This window comes from Oncorhynchus clarkii, chromosome 23 (genome assembly GCF_045791955.1).
Source record: "Oncorhynchus clarkii lewisi isolate Uvic-CL-2024 chromosome 23, UVic_Ocla_1.0, whole genome shotgun sequence".
In the NCBI taxonomy this organism is placed as follows: Eukaryota; Metazoa; Chordata; class Actinopteri; order Salmoniformes; family Salmonidae; genus Oncorhynchus; species Oncorhynchus clarkii.
This window is the reverse complement of record NC_092169.1, coordinates 731,912-751,214: the sequence shown is the minus strand read 5'-3', so window position 1 is coordinate 751,214 and position 19,303 is coordinate 731,912. Positions and strand designations below refer to the sequence as shown.

Below are 19,303 nucleotides of genomic sequence, written 5' to 3'. Positions count from 1 at the left end.
ATGCCTCGATGCCTGTCTGCCTACTTTATATAACCACAGCCACGTGACTCTCTGTCTGTATGAGTAAACCATTTTAGTGAATGGGGTGGTGTACCTAAAAAACTGGCCACTGAGTGTATATTTATAGTACTTTTTTACAGTATACAGTGCATTCAGAAAGTATTCAGACCCCTTGACTTTTTCCACATTTTGTTACGTTAAAGCCTTATTTAAACATTTATTAAATTGTTGTTGTTCTTCTCATCAATTTACACACAATACCCCATAATGACAAAAGTTCAACCTTGGATTCATCAGACTAGAGGTGCCTACTAAGGTGCCTTTTGGTAACTCCAAGTGAGCTGTCATGTGCCTTTTTCTGAGGAGTTTGTTCTGTCTGAACACTCTACCATAAAGGCCTGATTGGTGGAGTCCTTCTGTAAGGTTCTCCCATCTCCACAGAGGAACTCTGGAGCTCTGTCAGAGTGACCATCGGGCGTCCCGAGTAGCACAGTGGTCTAAGGCATTGTACCGCAGTGCTAGCTGTGCCGCTAGAGATCCTGGTTCGAGTCCAGGCTCTGTCGCAGCCGGCCACGACAGGGAGACTCGTGGGGCTGCGCACAATTGGCCCAGCGTCATCCGGGTTAGGGGAGGATTTGGCCATCAGGGATGTTCTTGTCCCATCGCGCTCTAGCAACTCCTGTGGAAGGCCGGGCACAATGCACTCTGACATGGTCACCAGGTGTGTGGTGTTTCCCTCGACACATTGGTGCGGCTGGCTTCCGGGTTAAGCAGGCATTGTGTCAAGAAGTAGTGCAGCTTGGTTGGATTGTGTTTCGGAGGACGCTCGGCTCTCGACCTTCGCCTCTCCCAAGTCTGTACAGGAGTTGCAACAATGGGACAAGACTGTAACTACCAATTGGATGACATGAAATTGGGGAGAAAAATAAATATATATAAAAAAAGTGACCATCGGGTTCTTGGTCACCTCCTTGAAGAATGCCCTTCTCCCCCAATTGCTCAGTTTAGCCAGGTGGCCAGCCCTAGGAAGAGTCTTGGTGATTCCAAACTTCTTCCATTTAAGAATGAGGGAGTTCTTGGGGACCTTCAATGCCGCAGATATTTTTTGGTAGCCTGTGCCTCGACACACACAATCCTGTCTCGTCGCTCTACAGAGAATTCCTCGATCTCATGGCTCGGTTTTTGCTCTGACATGCACTGTCAACTGTGGGACCTTATATAGACTGGTGTGGGCCTTTCCAAATCATGTCCAATTAATTGAATTTACCACAGGTGGACTCCAATGAAGTTGTAGAAACATCTCAAGGATGAAAAATGGAAACAAGATGCACCTGAGCTCAATTTCGATTCTCATAGCAAGGTTCTGAATACTTATGTAAATAAGGTATTTCTGTTTTTAATACATTGGCAAAAAACTGAGAATCTGTTTTCCCTTCATCATTATGGGGTATTGTGTGTAGATTGATGAGGGAAAAAAATGATTTAATACATTTTTGAATAAGTGTAACGTCGACACAAGGAGTCAGGAAGCATGTGCAGTTAGTGAGTGTAATATGAACCAACATAGCACAATACAATACAAGAGAAACGTATGACAAGGAAACATAACCAAAACTGCCTGATAACTGATAACAAAAGAGTGCCATATAAAGGGCATCAGCGAGTAATTAAGTCCAGATGTGACTGATGATGAGATGCAGGTGTGCGTAAATATGGGTTGCCAGGACCGGTGCTTAGTAGACCGGCGACGTCGAGCGCCGGAGAGGGGGAGTGGGAGTAGACCTGACAGTACCCCCACCCCCCTCCGCAGAACGACGCCGTCCTGATGTTGGGATGTAGAATGTCGTCCACCGGAACCCAGCACCGCTCCTCTGGACTGTACCCCTCCCAGTCCATCAGGTACTCCCACAACGTCGGGAGTCCAGAAGTGATTTGACGGTATAGGCAGGGTTCTCTTCAATGTCCAAGGGAGGCGGAGGTTTGTTGTGGGGGACGGCATCAGCCAGGGGTCAGGGGCCCCTGGTCTGAGGAGGGAAACATGAAAAGAAGGTGAGATCCAATAGTTATTGGGGAGTTGTAATCTGTAAGTTACCTCGTTGACCCTCCGGAGGACCTTGAACGGCCCCACAAACCAGGGACTCAGCTTCTTAGAGGACAGGCAGAGCGAGAGGTTCCTGGTGGAGAGCCAGACACGATCACCAGGATGGAACACGGGAGCCTCACTGACGGTGGATGGCGCGCTAAAATCTCACGAGGGCATCGTTTCATACCTCTTCTGCGCACCTGAACCACTCGTCCACCACAGGAGGTTCGGTCTGGATCGGATTCCACGGAGCCAGGGCCGGCTGATAACTCAGAACACACTGGAAGGGAGTCAGCTTAGTGGAGGAGTGTCCAAATTAATTCTGGGCGTATTCAGCCCAAGGAAGGAATGGGGCCCACTCCCCCTGCTGGTCCTGGCAGTGAATCCTCAGGAACCTCCCCAGCTCCTGGTTCATCATCTCCACCTGCCCGTTAGATTGAGGCTGGTACCCAGAAGTGAGACTGACCGTGACCCCAGCTTCTCCATGAAAGCCTTCCTCCGGATGGTGAAAGTGCCGGAAGACCTGCTGGAACAGTACCTCAGCGACCCGGAGAGCGTTAGGGAGACCAGAGAGAGAGATGAAACTACATGATTTTGAGAATCTGTCCACAACCACCAAAATGGTGGTGAAACCATCAGACAAGGGGAGATCAGTGATTAAAGAAATTGACAGATGAGACCAGGGATGCTGTGGCACAGGAAGGGGAAGGAGTTTTCCTGCTGGAGCGTGCGGTGAGATTTATATTGAGTACATACTGAACTTGACATGAGTTGACATAGTGTGCAACGACCTGTGCCAAAGTGGGCCACCATTATTTCTCAGAAAGGGATTGAGTGGTGCGGGTGACACCTGGGCGTCCAGAGGCGAGGGATGTGTGTGCCCAGGTCAGCAACCAATCTCTAACCCCTGTTGGGTCCTCCGGAGCGGAGGACCGATTGATGAGCTGGCGGACACACACATGGCCCTTTACCAATGTGGAAACACAGGGACAGGGAAAGCAGGTCCTCCGACATCCTGGTCCCCAGGCGGTAATCCTCCTCTCTGACCAGGAGATGGTGGGATTATGGAGTTGGAGCCACAGGAGGCCAATGATGACTTTGTGCATGGGTGCGGAGGTGAAGAGGAAGGAAAGGTTTTCCTGGTGCTTGGGTCCCACAGTGAGGGTGTGTGGAACTGTGACGTGCATAATAGTGCCGGATCCCAATGGTCGTATATCCAACGCTTGGACCAGAAATAGAGAAGAGAGCGGATATGAGGTGATGTGCAGGGAGGAGGCAAAGGTCTCGTCAATAAAATTCCCTGTGTCAGCAGAACCCTTTAGAGCTGTAGAAACAATAGATGAGGGACCGCCTCCTAGTGAAATCGATACTGAAAAAGGTTTGACGGACAGTGATGATGATGGAGTACTCATGCCTAACTCAGGAAGTCCCTCTGCTCTCGTGGATTCCGGGTTGGGACTTACCAGACACCGTTGAAGCTGGTGCCCTTCCTGGCCGCAATAGGGACAGAGCCCTAACTGCCTCCGATGGCGTCGCTCAGCCGCGGGGAGGCTTGTGGCCATGGGTTCAGGCTCTGACGCAGAACGGTCAACGAAGGAGGGAGAGAGGCGATGGGGTTGCTGACGCTCCCGAAGGAGGTTATCCAGACGAATGGCTCAGCAAGCCATCTCCGTCTGGACTTCTTTGCGCAATCCTCTTCTGAATAGGGTGCAGAGCGCAGGATTATTCCATCCCCTGGATGCTGCCACTGTCCTCTCTGCCCTCCGGTGAATGGTGGAAGACCCTGAACCCCTCATAGGAACCCAGATCCTCTTCTCTCTCAGACGGCCATAGCCCACTCCAACGCCCGTCCGGTCAGCAGGGAAATAACCGGGGCAACCTTGGACCTGTCTGTGGTGGGAACTCCCAACTGATGAGTGAAATAGAGGGAGCACTGGAGTAGGAAACCACGGCATTTGGAGGGAGACCCGTAATATTTGTCCGGGAGGGACAAACGGGCATCGCTGACCTGGGTGGACTGTTGGATGGGCTGGGGTGCTGGCACGCTGGGTTGACTTGTGGTAGATAATCCTCCGCTTGTTGGAGGTGACGCCCCTCCAGAAATGTTGAGATGTTGAAAAATGTGGAGGACCTCATCCATAGCCATCCCCAGTTGTGCCAGGTGTTCATAGTGTTGGCGAAGTAAGTGTCCCTGTTCACTGACTATCTGGGAGATGTCCTGATTAACTGATGCTTCCATATGTTGAGGCAGTATTCTGTAACGTCGATGCAGGGAGTCAAGAAGCAGGTGCGGTTAGTGAGTTTAATATGAACAAACATACAAAATAAGACAAACGTCTGACAAAGAAACATAACCAACACTACCTGATAACTGATAACAAAAAAATATTATATTAAGGGTAAGTAGTCAGGGAGTAAGTCCAGGTGTGACTGGTGATGAGACGCAGGTGTGCGTAAAGATGGGTTTCCAAGACCGGTGGTTAGTAGACCTGCGACATTGAGCGCCAGAGAGGGAGAGCGGGAGTAGACGTGGCAAGGCTGAAACGTAACAAAATGTGGAACATTCAAGGGGTCTGAATACCTTCCAAATGCACTGTATATCCAGTTACTCATTGCGTATTTATACCTTGTGTAATTATTTTTATATTACTTCTCTTTTTTTCTCTCTGCATTGTTGGGAAAGGTAAGGTAAGCTTTTCACTGTTAGTCTACACTAGTTTACGAAGCATGTGACAAATCAAATTTGATTGGATTTTACTTTAGTTTAAAATATACAAAATCTCTTCCATTCCTCTTCAGGTTGACAGTGCGTAGTGGTCTGCTAGCGGAGGTTCTCAGTGATGGAGGTCTGTTGGAACTTCTGCTTGGAGAACTACGCAGGAGGGCCAAGATACTCAGGAAGGCTAGAGGAGCAGGTATGTTATTGTAACAATGATGTTACCACATATAGTCTTATATAGAGCCTATAGAGCCCTTCTCTCTTCCTCACAGTGATCTCATCTCTCTCTGTCAGGTCCCCAAGATCAGTCAGCTGTAGAGGACAATGAGAGAGCTCTCACCACCAGCATGCTCACAGTAGTGTCTGCCCTCACCCTACGCTCCATCAGAAACACAGGTAAGTGTCGGAATCTGGTCTAGCGGTAGTGCAACCAACATTGCCCCCAAAGGCACTGGTCCGATCCCTGGGTCCACCACTAGCCACTTTCCTCTCATCCTCTCACTCTCATCTGTCTCCCCTCGCTTTTATATCTGCGTCTATCCAAAGAAATGCTACAATCTATCAGGTACACACATCCCGATCACTCTCCAGCTCTCCCCCGCTCTCTCGCTTTCTCTCTTTCCCGCTCTCTCAGTGTCAGTCCGTGACCTTGGGATGGTTCCCTACATAAAGATATTTCTAGATGAGGAGCAGTACAGAGGACCAACCCTCAGCATCCTGGAGCAGCTGTCAGAGATAAACCCTGACGAGTTTATGTCTACGGCTATAGGAGCTCTCTGTTCCTCTACACAACAGGAGCTGGGGCTCAAACAAGACCTGCTGCAGGTACACACACAGACATTGATCTCTCTCTAATGTTTTATGGATTGTTGTCAGAAACACATTTTGCTAAAGCATGAGGAGAAACGACAGCCAACAAAAACACGTGAGGGTCTCGACTAATCTGCAGATTTAATTTTCACGTCAAATTTTAACAAATTGTAACATGTTTAAAACATAATAAGGCAGTGAATTTGTTATCCCATCCTCCAGGAGCTTTATTGCATTATAGACAAATGCAGATTGATTAGCTGATACAGGTTTAGCTGTTAGCCGGGGCGCTATTTGATTACCCCTGCAGCCCTGTGCTGTAGCTCTATGAAGATTAGGACCTCTATCACATCAGAGAATGGCTGATAAACCTGATTAGGTCTAAGTGAGTTAGCGACTTACTGTACGTGTCTATTTTTATAGATCAGAATGAGAGGGGTACTAACTCGCAGACGATATGTGTGTGTATGGGTGTGTGTGTGTGTGGTGGTGGGGTGTTTGTGTGTTTGGTGTGTGTGCGAGTGTGTGTATTTGTATACGAGTTTGTGTGAGTGTGTGTGCGCGAGTGTGTCTATGTGTGTTAACTTGATTAAAGCAGGTGGCAGTCAGATTTAGTGTGACCTGGTTTGGCGTGTGTTGAGAGCCATTGTGATTAGTCTAATTCTTGTTAATCACATTTCTCTCTGCGTTCTGCCACACACATTGCCTATCAGATGGATTAGACCACTAAATTAGATGAAGCTAATGACATTTAGCTTAGTCCTCAACAACGGTTACCCCAAATAATTTATGATTTTGTTATTTATTTATGTCAGGACTATTTTTCATCCCTTCATGACCTGCTTGTTTTAATTGTTTAATTGGCCGGATAGAACGGAAGAGATAAGCTCGCATCTTGCTTTGTTTACTTATTGAGAGGCAATTGAATGCATTATACATTATTACTCAAAATGTTTACACAGTGCCTAGTGAAAGTCTAAACACCCCTTGCACAGATTCACATTTTGCTGCCTTAAAAATCATTCTAAAAAGGGATAAAAAAATAAAAATAAAAATATGTCTTGATTGGGTATGTCCCCACACCCCATAGTTTATACTTGGTGGAAGCGCCTTTGGCGGCAATTACAATGACTTTCCAAGAGGCGTTGAGTGTTCTTGAGTGGTCTACTCTCTGTCCTGACTTGAGTCTGCTTGAAAGGTTTGAAAATTACTGTCCATCAATGATTCCCAACCAAATTTACTGAGCTTGAGCAATTTTGACAAAAACAATTAATATATGTTGCCTTAATTAAGAGTTGTGCGAAGTTGGTAGAATCTTATTCAAAATTATTCACAGCTGTAGTTGCTGCCTAAGGGGCTTCCAGAAAGTATTAACTTTGGGGTAAGAATGTACTGTAAGCTCACTTCGCAGCTAGCTTGAAATCTTGCCGATGGAACTATCCAATTGGAACCTCTTGTGTAGTTCAATTGTTTTGCATGTTGTCAAGCGGGCAGTTAAGTGTGTTGGTAAGGTAGAGGACCCTGGTACAAGCCCATTCAGAGGTAAGTCCAGGGTGGGAGCACTATATGCTAAGTTAGCATACTGACACTGGTTTTATAAAGACATGAGCAATCAAGACATCTTTGTTTTACATTTTTTAGAAATTGAGAACATTTTCTAAAATGTTTCTTTCACTTTGAAAGTGGAGCAGGTTGTGTAGATAACTAGTAAAGAAAAAGCAGAAAAAAATTAGTGCAAGGGGTGTAGACTTTCACTAGGCATTATACATATCTAGATGTTGGTCACTGATGCCTTTGTGACAACATACTCCCAAACCTCAAACATCTCAAACATCCCAAAGAGAATACTGTGTGTGAGCTGAATAGTTTGGTCCAGGCTATTCTGTTTGTGCTGTCTGTAAAGGGTTAATTCTGTATAGGTCAAGTTCAATGACCTCAATCTATGTCTGTAAACTTAATCTTCTCAATAGCCATGTTAACCGGACTTTCTCGATCTGCCTCATCCATATAACATAGTCTACCTTGTTTGTTAGATAGTCAGAGAGGACTAAAGCACAAATGGAGCCAGACGTGTGTGTGTACATTTTCTGTAACTGAATTCTCTCTCTCTGTTCTCCAGTCAGTTTTGAAGGTTCTGGAGAGACCTAACAGTTGGGGGGCGTTTCGACGTGCGCGGGGCTTCACCGGCCTGCTGTCCCTGGTGGTGGACATGGAGGGGGCTCTGAGTGACTCCACTCAGGGTGGGGTGTGGGGTGCTAAGGGGCAGCAGGGGATACTAGACCTCCTCTTCCTCACCCTACACACCCTCGCTCTAGCTGTCCATGTACACCCTGTCAACTCACACCAGTTCCAGGTAAGTAACACCACTCTACTGTGATGTCATTAATTCAAATGAGGTGTCCAATAACCTCGTAAGCCAAAGGATGGGTTGTATGAAAGTGACCAGACATGAATAATTCATTAATTTGTTCCAGGCTGAAGGGTTCTACGAGAGGCTGGCTGAAGCCTTACTACGGCTGGGTTGTTTCCAGACTGAGGGCTGGGAGGCGACAGAGAGGATGGAGGGCCACGCTGGGGGTATGATGAGTAGGGGCCTGGGCCAGAGATGGGGTCAGAGAGAAACAGAGGACAATCATTCTCTTGGGAGGAGCTTCCACCAGTTTCTGGAGCTTTCTGAGACCCCAGTGCTCACCTCCCTCTCTTCCACCTCCAAGCCACCCCTGCCTCCCCCTTTACAGACCTGTATCAGGCTCCTCTCCTACCTGGACCAATTAGCTACAGGGACCTACGCTGCCCTTGAGATAACAGCAGGACATGTGGGAGAGAAGAGAGAGGAGGGGGGAGATGGAGAGACCCAGGGGGGTGGTGGTGGAGGAGAGAGGCTGCAGACTGTGCCACCAACCCAACAGACTTTACAGACACCAGAGGATGAACTACCGGGGGGATCCAGACCTGCAGGCCACAGCGTCGCTGTTGTCTGCTCTGAGACTAACTACAGGTGGAACTGTTGTTTCTTGTTAAAGAGATACACTATCGTACCAGAGTATCTCTATTTCAATGTCCATCTATATCTATCTCCCTTTCTACCTCCTTCTCCTTTCCTTCTCCCCCTCCCTTTCCATCTTCACCTCCCTATATATCACAGTGGTTTTCTTCTAAGCTTTTACAGTGCATTCAGAAAGTATTCAGACCTCAGATCTGGGGAAGGGTACCAAAAAAATGTCTACGGTATTGAAAGTCCCAAATAACACAGTGGCCTCCATCATTGTTATTTTGGAACAACCAAGATTTTCCTAGAGCTGGCCGCCCAGCTAAACTGAGAAATCGGAGGAGAAGGCCTTGGTCACGGAGGTGAAAGAGCTCCAGAGTTCCTCTGTTGAGATGGGAGAACCTTCCAGAAGGACAACCATCTCTGCAGCACTCCACCAATCAGGCCTTTATGGTAGAGTGGCCAGACGGAAGCCACTCCTCAGTAAAAGGCACATGACAACCCGCTTGGAGTTTTCCAAAAGGCACCTAAAGGACTCTCAGACCATGAGAAACAAGATTCTCTGGTCTGATGAAACCAAGATTGAACTCTTTGGGCTGAATGCCAGGCATTTTGAGGAAACCAGACACCAGCCCTACAGCGAAACATGATGGTGGCAGCATCATGGTGTGGGGGTGTGTCAGCGACAGGGACTGAGAGACTAGTCAGGATCGAGGGAAAGATGAATGGAGCAAAGTACAGAGAGATCTTTGATGAAAACCTGCTCCAGAGCACTCAGGACCTCATACTGGGGCGAAGGTTTACGTCCCAACAGGACAACAACGTTAAGCACACAGCCAAGACAAAGCAGGAGTGTCTTCAGGACAAGTGTCTGAATATCCTTGAGTGGCCCAGCCAGAACCCGATCGAACATCTATAATTATATGACCATTTGAATCAGCTGTGCCAATTCTAGGCCTGGAAATAGCTGTGTAGAGACGCTTCCCATTGAACCTGAAAGAGCTTGAGAGAATCTGCAGAGAAGAATTGAAGAAACTCCCCAAACACAGGTGTGCCAAGCTTGTAGCATCATAACCAAGAAGAGTCGAGGCTGTAACCACTACCAAAGGTGTTTCAATACTTATGTAAATGTAATATTTCATTTTTTTATTTCGCAAAAAAATTAAAAACCTTTGATTTTGCTTTGTCATTATGGAGTATTATGTGTAGATTGATGTGGGGGGAAACTATTTAATCCATTTTAAAATAAGGCTGTAATGTGTAAAAATGTGTAAAAAGTCAAGGGTCCTGAATACTTTCCGAATGTACTGTATATTCCAGGTTGTTGCATGAGTGTTACTTTCTCTCGTATCCAATCTATCTGAGGCCAAGCAAGATTGCTTCATATTATAATTACATTATAACTATGTGATACTATGTATCTGTGGGTTTATGGGTTCAGGTTTACCTGTGACCAGACCATACTGTATCCTGGAGCCCTCAGGGTCATCATGACTCTCCTGCCTCATGTCTTTACTGCAGAGGATCCACAGGTAACCTATCAGCAGACCGACTACACTGCTCTGTCATATGCAGGAATCAATTCAGGAATCGACTCAGTTTATTTAGATTTCATTCGCGCTCTACTGCTCTTTCATATTATGTAGAAATCAATTAATTGGAATTCAACTCAGTTCAGTTCAATTGGATTACTCATAGCTCCTCTCTTCTCAGACTGCTTTGCTGTCATTTGAATTTTACTCAATTCGGTTAAATTGAATTCTTCATCACTCCTCCTCTCCCCCAGCTGTCAGTGGAGGTCCAGTACTCAGTAGCCCACCACCTCCAGGTGATGGTAACATCAGAGAAGAACCGACAGATTGTCTGCAAGGGGGGTTTGGTGTCCACTCTACTAACCCACTGTCGAAGCATCCTGCTCAGGCCGGACCACCCACTATACCTGCCTGACACACGCATCCTGGAGAAAATCTCCTCACACTCCATCTCCCACATAGACCTCAGGTCAGCTGCTTTTCTCGGCACCAAGCTTGGGTGTGTATACGTATTAGGCACCAAATGGCAGAAAATGGACTGAAACAGGGAAGGACTATCTGGACACGTTTCCGTTTTCTGATTCAATAAGTTTTAAAACATTGTCCCTGTGCTGATCTCACTACCCACCGTTGAGGAATCTTTTTTTGTATTTAAAATGGATAGTTCACCCCAAAATCAAAGCTTGACGAATGTTATCTTACCTCTTATTTCCTCCTCCTCCAGGCGTTTCCTGTGTCTTTGTGATCCTCTGATGTGCCAAGCTAACAAAATTGCTGCCACCTCTGCTCCAGAATCCAACACACAATGCCCCTTTTCTCCCTCCAATGGTAAAGATACAGAACTTTTATCTGATTTTAACCATGTAATTTGAGTCCTGCACTAGCACTGTTGATTTAACTAATAAGGTCATAATTATATGACCATTTGAATCAGCTGTGCTAATTCTAGAATACATCAAAGAAGTGGACTGGCTAGGGGTACTCGAGGAGAGGTTTGGGAAACACTGGTCTAGAGGAAGCAGACAGCATTTGAAATGTTGCACATCTGTGTTCCAAAAAGTGTAGCTTTTAACTTTAGGCCTATACTGTATGTAGTCTTTACATGTAATTCTGTAATTGCTAATGAAATAAACATGGTTGTAATTGTATAATTAATCTAATTTTGCAGGCCACAGCCCAGAGAAGGCAGACAGCTTAACAGATAGTGAGACCACCACTTGCTCCATCATGAAGCGCTCTTTTAGCCTGCTGAGCTCCTCTCCTCCTATTGGCTCTCCTGTCGGCCAGCCCCTCCCCCTGCACCAAATCATTAGCCTAGTCTCTATGACATCACCAAGGAGCTTCCGACCACACCGAGTCTCCACCTCTCCGGCCTTTGTGGAGTTTGATATGACTGAGAGTGGCTATGGGTGAGTCCACTGTACTGGGTAGGTTGGAAGTGGGATTGGTTCTGATAGGTTTGAATAGGATTCCAATGATTCACTAGCCTGATCCCAGATGTGTTTGTGATGTCTTGCCAACTTCTATGGTCATTGTCATACGAAATGTTCTGTTGCTCACCATTGATTTGACAATTACGTGTGTTTCTGTGTGTGTGTGCATGTCTGTGTGTGTGTGTTTTCAGATGTCTATTTCTACCATCCCTGGCTACAGTGAAAGGTGTCAATGCTGACTCCATCCCAACAGGGGGAATAGGAGGAGGTAAGACAGGAGGGGAGGGAGTTCACCTAGTACTGTATCAACTACGTTTTACTTTTAACAACTATATGTTTTCCTATTTTACTTGTTTAAATGGATTTGCTTTGAAAATGCTGTATGACCTATGTTTGGTTTACTTTATCTCTGCTTGTCCCCTCTCCTCCTCCTCCTCTTCCATTCAACCAGACTGTCGTGGTTTCCCTCCGGCAGCAGGCCTGTCATATTCCTGCTGGTTCCTGATCAGCAGGTTCAGTTCAGCCTGTGATTCCCACCCGATCTGGCTGCTGTCTGTGGTGCGCCATATGTCCCGTGCCGAACAGCAGTACGTCTGTCTGTCTGTCTCCATCTCAGCCAGCGATGGATGTTTGGTCATCTCAACTGAGGAGGAGCCTTTCACCTTCCTGGGTAAAGACATGCTAAAGAGACATTGGAATGACCTAAACCTGTGCTGTAATGTTTTCTTTGGCACAATATGCTATTTACAAAAAAATACACCAATCCCAAACCAACCTCTAGACCAGGGGTGTCAAACTCATTTTTGGAGTGTGTGCCTAGTGTGTGCTGGTTTTTGGTGTTTCCTTTCAATTAAGACCCAGACAACCAGGTGAGAGAAGTTTCTTACTAATCAATGACATTAATTCATCAATCAAGTCCAAGGAAGGAGCGGAAACCCGCAGACACTTGGACCTCCGTGCAATGAATTAGACACGTGCTTTAGAACAATGTTCCGGCTGAGATGTGCGCGTGCACGCACTTCCTCCAGGAATGCCACGCAGAATAAATGCAGTGCCGCACAGAAACGCAAGAGATTGAAATTCACTGAGTTCGCCCCATAAGTTTACACTATGTACACTACCGGTCAAAAGTTTTAGAACACATACTCATTCAAGGGTTTTTATTTATTTTTACTATTTGCTACATTGTAGAACAATAGTGAAGACATCAAAACTATGAAATAACACATATGGAATCATGTTGTAACCAAATAAGTGTTCAACAAATCAACATATATTTTAGATATTTGATTCTTCAATTAGCCACATTTGCCTTGATGACAGCTTTGCACACTCTTGGCATTCTCTCAACCTTTTTGATGATGTATCAATCAATCAAATGTATTTATTAAGCCCTTTTTACATCAGGAAAATAAGGAGAAAGCGAGAATTAGAGGGAGCATACTTAAATTCACAAAGGACACCAGATGAGAGGAGAAGTACTCCAGATATAACAAACTGACCCTAGCCCCCCGACACGAACTATTGCAGCATAATTTCTGGGGGCTGAGACAGGAGGGGTCGGGAGACACTGTGGCCAAGATAAACTATACCCCCGGAGAGGGCCAACCAGGCAGGATATAAGCCCACCCACTTTGCCAAAGCACAGCCCCCACACAACTATCTTAAACCACCAATTTATAGCCCACAAAGATCTCCCCCACGGCACGAACCCGAGGGGGGCGCCAACCCGGACAGGAAGATCACGTCATAGCCTCAACCCACTCAAGTGATGAACCCCTCCTTGGGACGGCATGGAAGAGCACCAGTATGCCAGTGACTCAGCCCCTGTAATAGGGTTAGAGGCAGAGAGTCCCAGTGGAGAGAGGTTGAACCGGCCAGGCAGAGACAGCAAGGGTGGTTCGTCGCTCCAGTGCCTATCCGTTCACCTTCACACCCCTGGGCCAGTCTACACTTATTCATAGGTCCTACTGAAGAGATGAGTCTTCAATAAAGACTTAAAGGTCGAGACCGAGTCAGCTTCTCTCACATGGATAGGCAGACCATTCCATAAAAATGGAGCTCTGTTTTTTAGAAAGCCCTGCCTCCAGCTGTTTGCTTACAAATTCTAGGGATAATAAAGAGGCCTGCTTCTTGTAACAGTAGCGTACATGTACAGTGGGGCAAAAAAGTATTTAGTCAGCCACCAATTGTGCAAGTTCTCCCACTTAAAAAGATGAGAGAGGCCTGTAATTGTCATCATAGGTAGACTTCAACTATGGCAGACAAAATGAGAAAAAAATCCAGAAAATCACATTGTAGGATTTGTAATGAATTTATGAGAACTTGAGAATTCAACTTGCACAATTGGTGGCTGACTAAATACTTTTTTGCCCCACTGTAGGTATGTACAGCAGGACCAAATCAGAAAGATAGATAGGAGCAAGCCCATGTAATGCGTTGTAGGTTAGCAGTAAAACCTTGAAATCAGCCCTAGCCTTAACAGGAAGCCAGTGTAGAGGCTAGCACTGTAATATGATCACATTTTTTGGTTCTAGCCAAGATTCTAGTGCTTTAACCGGGTCGCCAGAAAGTAGAGCATTGCAGTAGTCTAATCTAGAAGTGATAAAAGCATGGATTTTTCTGTTTAATTTTTGGACAGAAAGTTTTTCATTTTTGCAATGTTACGTATATGAAAAAAAGCTGTCCTTGAAACACTCTTGATATGTTCATCAAAAGAGAGACCAGGGTCCAGAGTAACACCAAGGTCCTTCACAGTTTTATTTGAGACGACTGTACAACCATCAAGATTAATTGTCAGATCCAACAGAAGATCTTTGGACCTAGAACTAGCATCTCTGTTTTGTCCGAGTTTAAAAGTAAAACATTTTCCCCATCCACTTCCTTTGGTCTGAAATACAGGCTTCCAGGTAGGGCAATTTTGGGGCTTCACCATGTTTCATCGAAATGTATCGTCCTCAAAGCAGTGAAAGGTGGAAGGTGGAGGGCGTCTGGAAGGGCATCTTGGAATCTTTGGGTTGTCTGAGAATTTATAGCACGGCTTTTGATGATGCTTGGTTGGGGCCTGAACAGATTATTTGTTGTGATTGCAAACATAATACAATGGTGGTCCGATAGTCCAGGATTATGAGGAAAAACATTTAGATCCACAATATTTATTGCACGGGACAAAACTAGGTCCAGAGTATGACTGTGGCAGTGAGTAGGTACAGTTTTGTTGGACAAAACCGACTGAGTTGATGATGCCTCCAAAAGCCTTTTGGAGTGGGTCTGTGAACTTTTCCATGTGAATATTAAAGTCACCAAAAATGTGAATATTATCTGCCATGACTACAAGGCCCGATAGGAATTCAGGGAACTCAGTGAGGAACGCTGTATACGGCCCAGGAGGCCTGTAAACAGTAGCTATAAAAGGTGATTGAGTAGGCCTGCATTGATTTCATAACTAGAAGCTCAAAAGACGAAAACAGTATTTACAAAAAAATGATATTTGGTATTTTAAATGTTAGCAACATGGTCACTAGTGTAGGAGGAGGAGAGGCCTCATATTACACAGTAAATTCATCATGCTTAAAAGCCATGTTTCAGTCAGGCCAATCACATCAAGATTATAATCAGTCATTATTTCATGGCTATAACTGCCTTGGAAGTGAGGGAGGGGCGGCAGGGTAGCCTAGTGGTTAGAGCGTTGGACTAGTAACCGGAAGGTTGCGAGTTCAAACCCCCGAGCTGACAAGGTACAAATCTGTCGTTCTGCCCCTGAACAGGCAGTTAACCCACTGTTCCCACTGTTCCCAGGCCGTCATTGAAAATAAGAATTTGTTCTTAACTGACTTGCCTGGTTAAATAAAGGTAAAATAAAATAAAAAAATCTAACATTAAGTAGCCCTATTTTGAAATGTGAGATATCACAATCTCGTTCAATAATGACATGAATGGAAGAGGTCTTTATTCCAGTGAGATTGCTAAGGCAAACACCGCCATGTTTAATTTTGCCCAACCGAGATCGAGGCACAGTCAGTGACTGTGCCTAGTCACTGACTGTGCTAGTGGCAGACTCCACTAAGCTGGCAGGCTGGCCAACAGCCTGCTGCCTGGCCTGCACCCTATCTCATTGTGGAGCTAGAGGAGTTAGAGCCCTGGCTATGTTCATAGATAAGATGAGAGCACCCCTCCAGCTAGGATGGAGTCCGTCACTCCTCAGCAGGCCAGGCGTGTTCCTGTTTGTGGGTGAGTCCCAGATAGAGGGCCAATTATCTACAAATTCTATCTTTTGGGAGGGACAGAAAACAATTTTCAACCAGCGATTGAGTTGTGAGACTCTGCTGTAGAGCTCATCACTCCCCCTAACTGGGAGGGGGCCAGAGTCAATTACTCGATGCCGAAACATCTTTCTAGCTGACTTACACGCTGAGGCTATGATGTGCTTGGTGACCGCTGACTGTTTCATCCTAATATCATTGTTGCCGACGTGGATAACAATATCCCTATACTCTCTACACTGGTAGATGGGATGGTAGCCTGGCCAACATCCGGTGAAATTGCAGAGCGTGATATTCAAACTACAGAATTATACATATTTAACTTTCATAAAATCACAAGTGTAATACATTCTTGTTAATCCAGCCGCTGTGTCAGATTTCAAAAAGGCTTTACGGCGAAAGCACACCATGCGATTATCTGAGGACAGCGCCCCTCATACAAAAGCATGAAAAACATATTTCAACCAGGCAGGTGCGCCACGAAAGTCAGAATTAGCTAAATAATAAATGCCTTATCTTTGATGCTCTTCCTCTGTTGGCACTCCAAAAGGTCCCAGATACATCACAAATGGTCCTTTTGTTTCATAATGTCCTTCTTTAAATCCATAAAAACTCAGTTTAGCTGGTGTGCTTCAGTCAATAATCCACCCAGTTTCCTTCCATCAAAATGCATACAAAATGAATCCCAAACGTTAATAATAAACTTTTCAAAAAAAGTCAAACAACGTTTATAATCAAACCTTAGGTACCCTAATACGTAAATAAACAATACAATTTAAGACGGAGAATCGTTATTGTCTTTACCGGAGAAAAATACCAAAGGAAGCGCTCTCTTTCACGCGCTTGGAAACACTACAGCCAAAATGGGAGCCACCTAGAAAAACTACAATTTCTGGCTCATTTTTCCAAAAACCAGCATGAAACTCTTTCTAAAGACTGTTGACATCGAGTGGAAGCCCTAGGAACTGCAATCTGGGAGGATTTCGCCTTATAATAAAAGTGAAAGCCATTGAAAACAGTCGTAGGCTGACATTTTTGGGGGGAGATGGTTTGTCCTCGGGGTTTCGCCTGCCATATCAGTTCTGTTATACTCACAGGCATAATTTTAACAGTTTAAAACACTTTAGTGTTTTCTATCCAAATCTCCCAATTATATGTATATCCTAGCTTCTGAGCCTGAGTTACAGGCACGCTTTTCATCCGGATAGACAGTACTGCCCCCTACCCAAGAGAGGTTAACCAGCACCATCTTCAGATTACCCTTAACTTCGGTAGCCTTACCTTCTGGTAAAACAGTGACTAAATGCTGGATGATTCTTTTTTAAATCTAATACTGCGGTTAATGGAGTCGCCAATGACTAGGGTTTTCAATTTGTCAGAGCTAATGGTGGGAGGCTTTCGGCGTCTCAGACCCCGTAACGGGAGGAGGAGAGACCAGAGAAGGCTCGGCATCTGACTCCGACTCGTTGCTTAATGAGGAGAACCAGTTGATAGTTTCTGTCGGCTGAATGAGCAGCACTGGTTGAGCATTCCTACAACACTTCCTTCCAGAAGCCATGAGAAACTTGTCCGGCTGCGGGGACTTTGAGGGGATTTATACTCCTATCTGTACTTACTGGTGGCATAGATGCTGTTTCATCCTTTTCTACACTTAAATTACCCTTGCCTAACAATTGCGTTTGAAGCTGGGCTTGCAGCATGGCTATCCTCACCATAAGGTGACAGTTCACCTGTGTATTTTTATATTTCACCTTTATTTAACCAGGTAGGCTAGTTGAGAACAAGTTCTCATTTGCAACTGTAACCAAGATAAAGCAAAGCAGCTCGACACATACAACAACACAGAGTTACACATGGAATAAACAAACACACAGTCAATAATACAGTAGAAAAAGTCTACATACAGTATGTGCAAATAAGGTAGGATAAGGGAGGTAAGGCAATAAATAGGCCATGGTGGCGAAGTAATTACAGTATAGCAATTAAACAATGGAATGATAGATGCGCAGAAGATTAATGTGCAAGTAGAGATACTGGGGTGCAAAGGAGCAAGATAAATAAAGAAATACAGTATGGGAATGAGGTAGTTGGATGGGCTGTTTACAGATGGGCTATGTACAGGTGCAGTGATGTGAGCTGCTCTGACAGCTGGTGCTTAAAGCTAGTGAGGAAGATATGAGTCTCCAGATTCAGTGATTTTTGCAATTTGTTCCAGTCATTGGCAGCAGAGAACTAGAAGGAAAGGCGGCCAAAGGAAGAATTGGCTTTGGGGGTGACCAGTGAGATATACCTGCTGGAGCGCGTGCTATGGGTGGGTGCTGCTATGGTGAACAGTGAGCTGAGATAAGGCGGGGCGTTACCTAGCAGAGACTTGTAGATGACCTGGAGCCAGTGGGTTTGGCGACGAGTGTGAAGCGAGGGACAGCCAACAAGAGCATACAGGTCGCAGTGGTGGGTAGTATATGGGGCTTGGTGACAAAACGGATGGCACTGTGATAGACTGCATCCAATTTGTTGAGAGGAGTGTTGGAGGCTATTTTGTAAATTACATCCCCGAAGTCGAGGATCGGTAGGATGGTCAGTTTTACAAGGGTATGTTTGGCAGCATGAGTGAAGGATGCTTTGTTGCGAAATAGGAAGCCGATTCTGGATTTAATTTTGGATTGGAGATGCTTAATGTGAGTCTGGAATGAAAGTTTACAGTCTAACCAGACACCTAGGTATTTGTAGTTGTCCACATATTCTAAGTCAGAATCATCCAGAGTAGTGATGCTGGACGGTTGGGCAGTTGCGGGCAGCTACGGTTAAAAAGCATGCATTTAGTTTTACTTGCAATTAATAGCTGTTGGAGGTCATGGAAGCAGAGTAGCATGTCATTGAAGCTCATCTGGAGCTAACACAGAGTTAACACAGTGTCCAAAGAAGGGCCAGAGGTATACAGAATGGTGTCGTCTGCGTAGTGGAGGATCAGAGAATCACCAGCAGCAAGAGCGACATCCTTGATGTACACAGACAATTGAACCCTGTGGCACCCCCATAGAGACTGCAGTGGTCCGGACAACAGGCCCTCCGATTTGACACACTGAACTCTATCAGAGAAGTAGTTGGTGAACCATGCGAGGCAATCATTTGAGAAACCAAGGCTGTTGAGTCTGCCGATAAGAATGTGGTGATTGACAGAGTCGAAAGCCTTGGCCAGGTTGATGAATACACAGTAATGTCTCTTATTGATGCCGGTTATGATATCATTTAGGGCCTTGAGCTTGGCTAAGGTGCACCCAAGACCAGCTCGGAAACCAGATTGCTTAGCGGAGAAGGTACAGTGGGATTTGAAATGGTCGGTAATCTGTTTGTTAACTTGGCTTTCGAAGACTTTAGAAAGGCAGGGTAGGATAGATATAGGTCAGTTTGGGTCTAGAGTGTCTCCCCCTTTGAAGAGGGTGATGACCGCGGCAGCTTTCCAATCTTTGGGCAT

At 45.5% G+C, this 19,303-nt stretch overlaps 1 protein-coding gene across 1 annotated transcript in view; it reads left to right on the top strand.

Annotated features, from left to right (window-relative positions):
* Positions 1 to 19,303, top strand: part of LOC139381891 (WDFY family member 4) — a 158,879-nt gene that overhangs the window by 21,873 nt on the left and 117,703 nt on the right. The window contains exons 11-21 of the mRNA XM_071125743.1: positions 4,883 to 4,998; positions 5,097 to 5,198; positions 5,437 to 5,627; positions 7,732 to 7,965; positions 8,087 to 8,610; positions 10,043 to 10,133; positions 10,388 to 10,602; positions 10,858 to 10,961; positions 11,302 to 11,542; positions 11,758 to 11,834; positions 12,018 to 12,236. Coding sequence (XP_070981844.1) covers positions 4,883 to 4,998; positions 5,097 to 5,198; positions 5,437 to 5,627; positions 7,732 to 7,965; positions 8,087 to 8,610; positions 10,043 to 10,133; positions 10,388 to 10,602; positions 10,858 to 10,961; positions 11,302 to 11,542; positions 11,758 to 11,834; positions 12,018 to 12,236 — 2,114 coding nt within the window. The remainder of the gene's footprint in view (positions 1 to 4,882; positions 4,999 to 5,096; positions 5,199 to 5,436; positions 5,628 to 7,731; positions 7,966 to 8,086; positions 8,611 to 10,042; positions 10,134 to 10,387; positions 10,603 to 10,857; positions 10,962 to 11,301; positions 11,543 to 11,757; positions 11,835 to 12,017; positions 12,237 to 19,303) is intronic.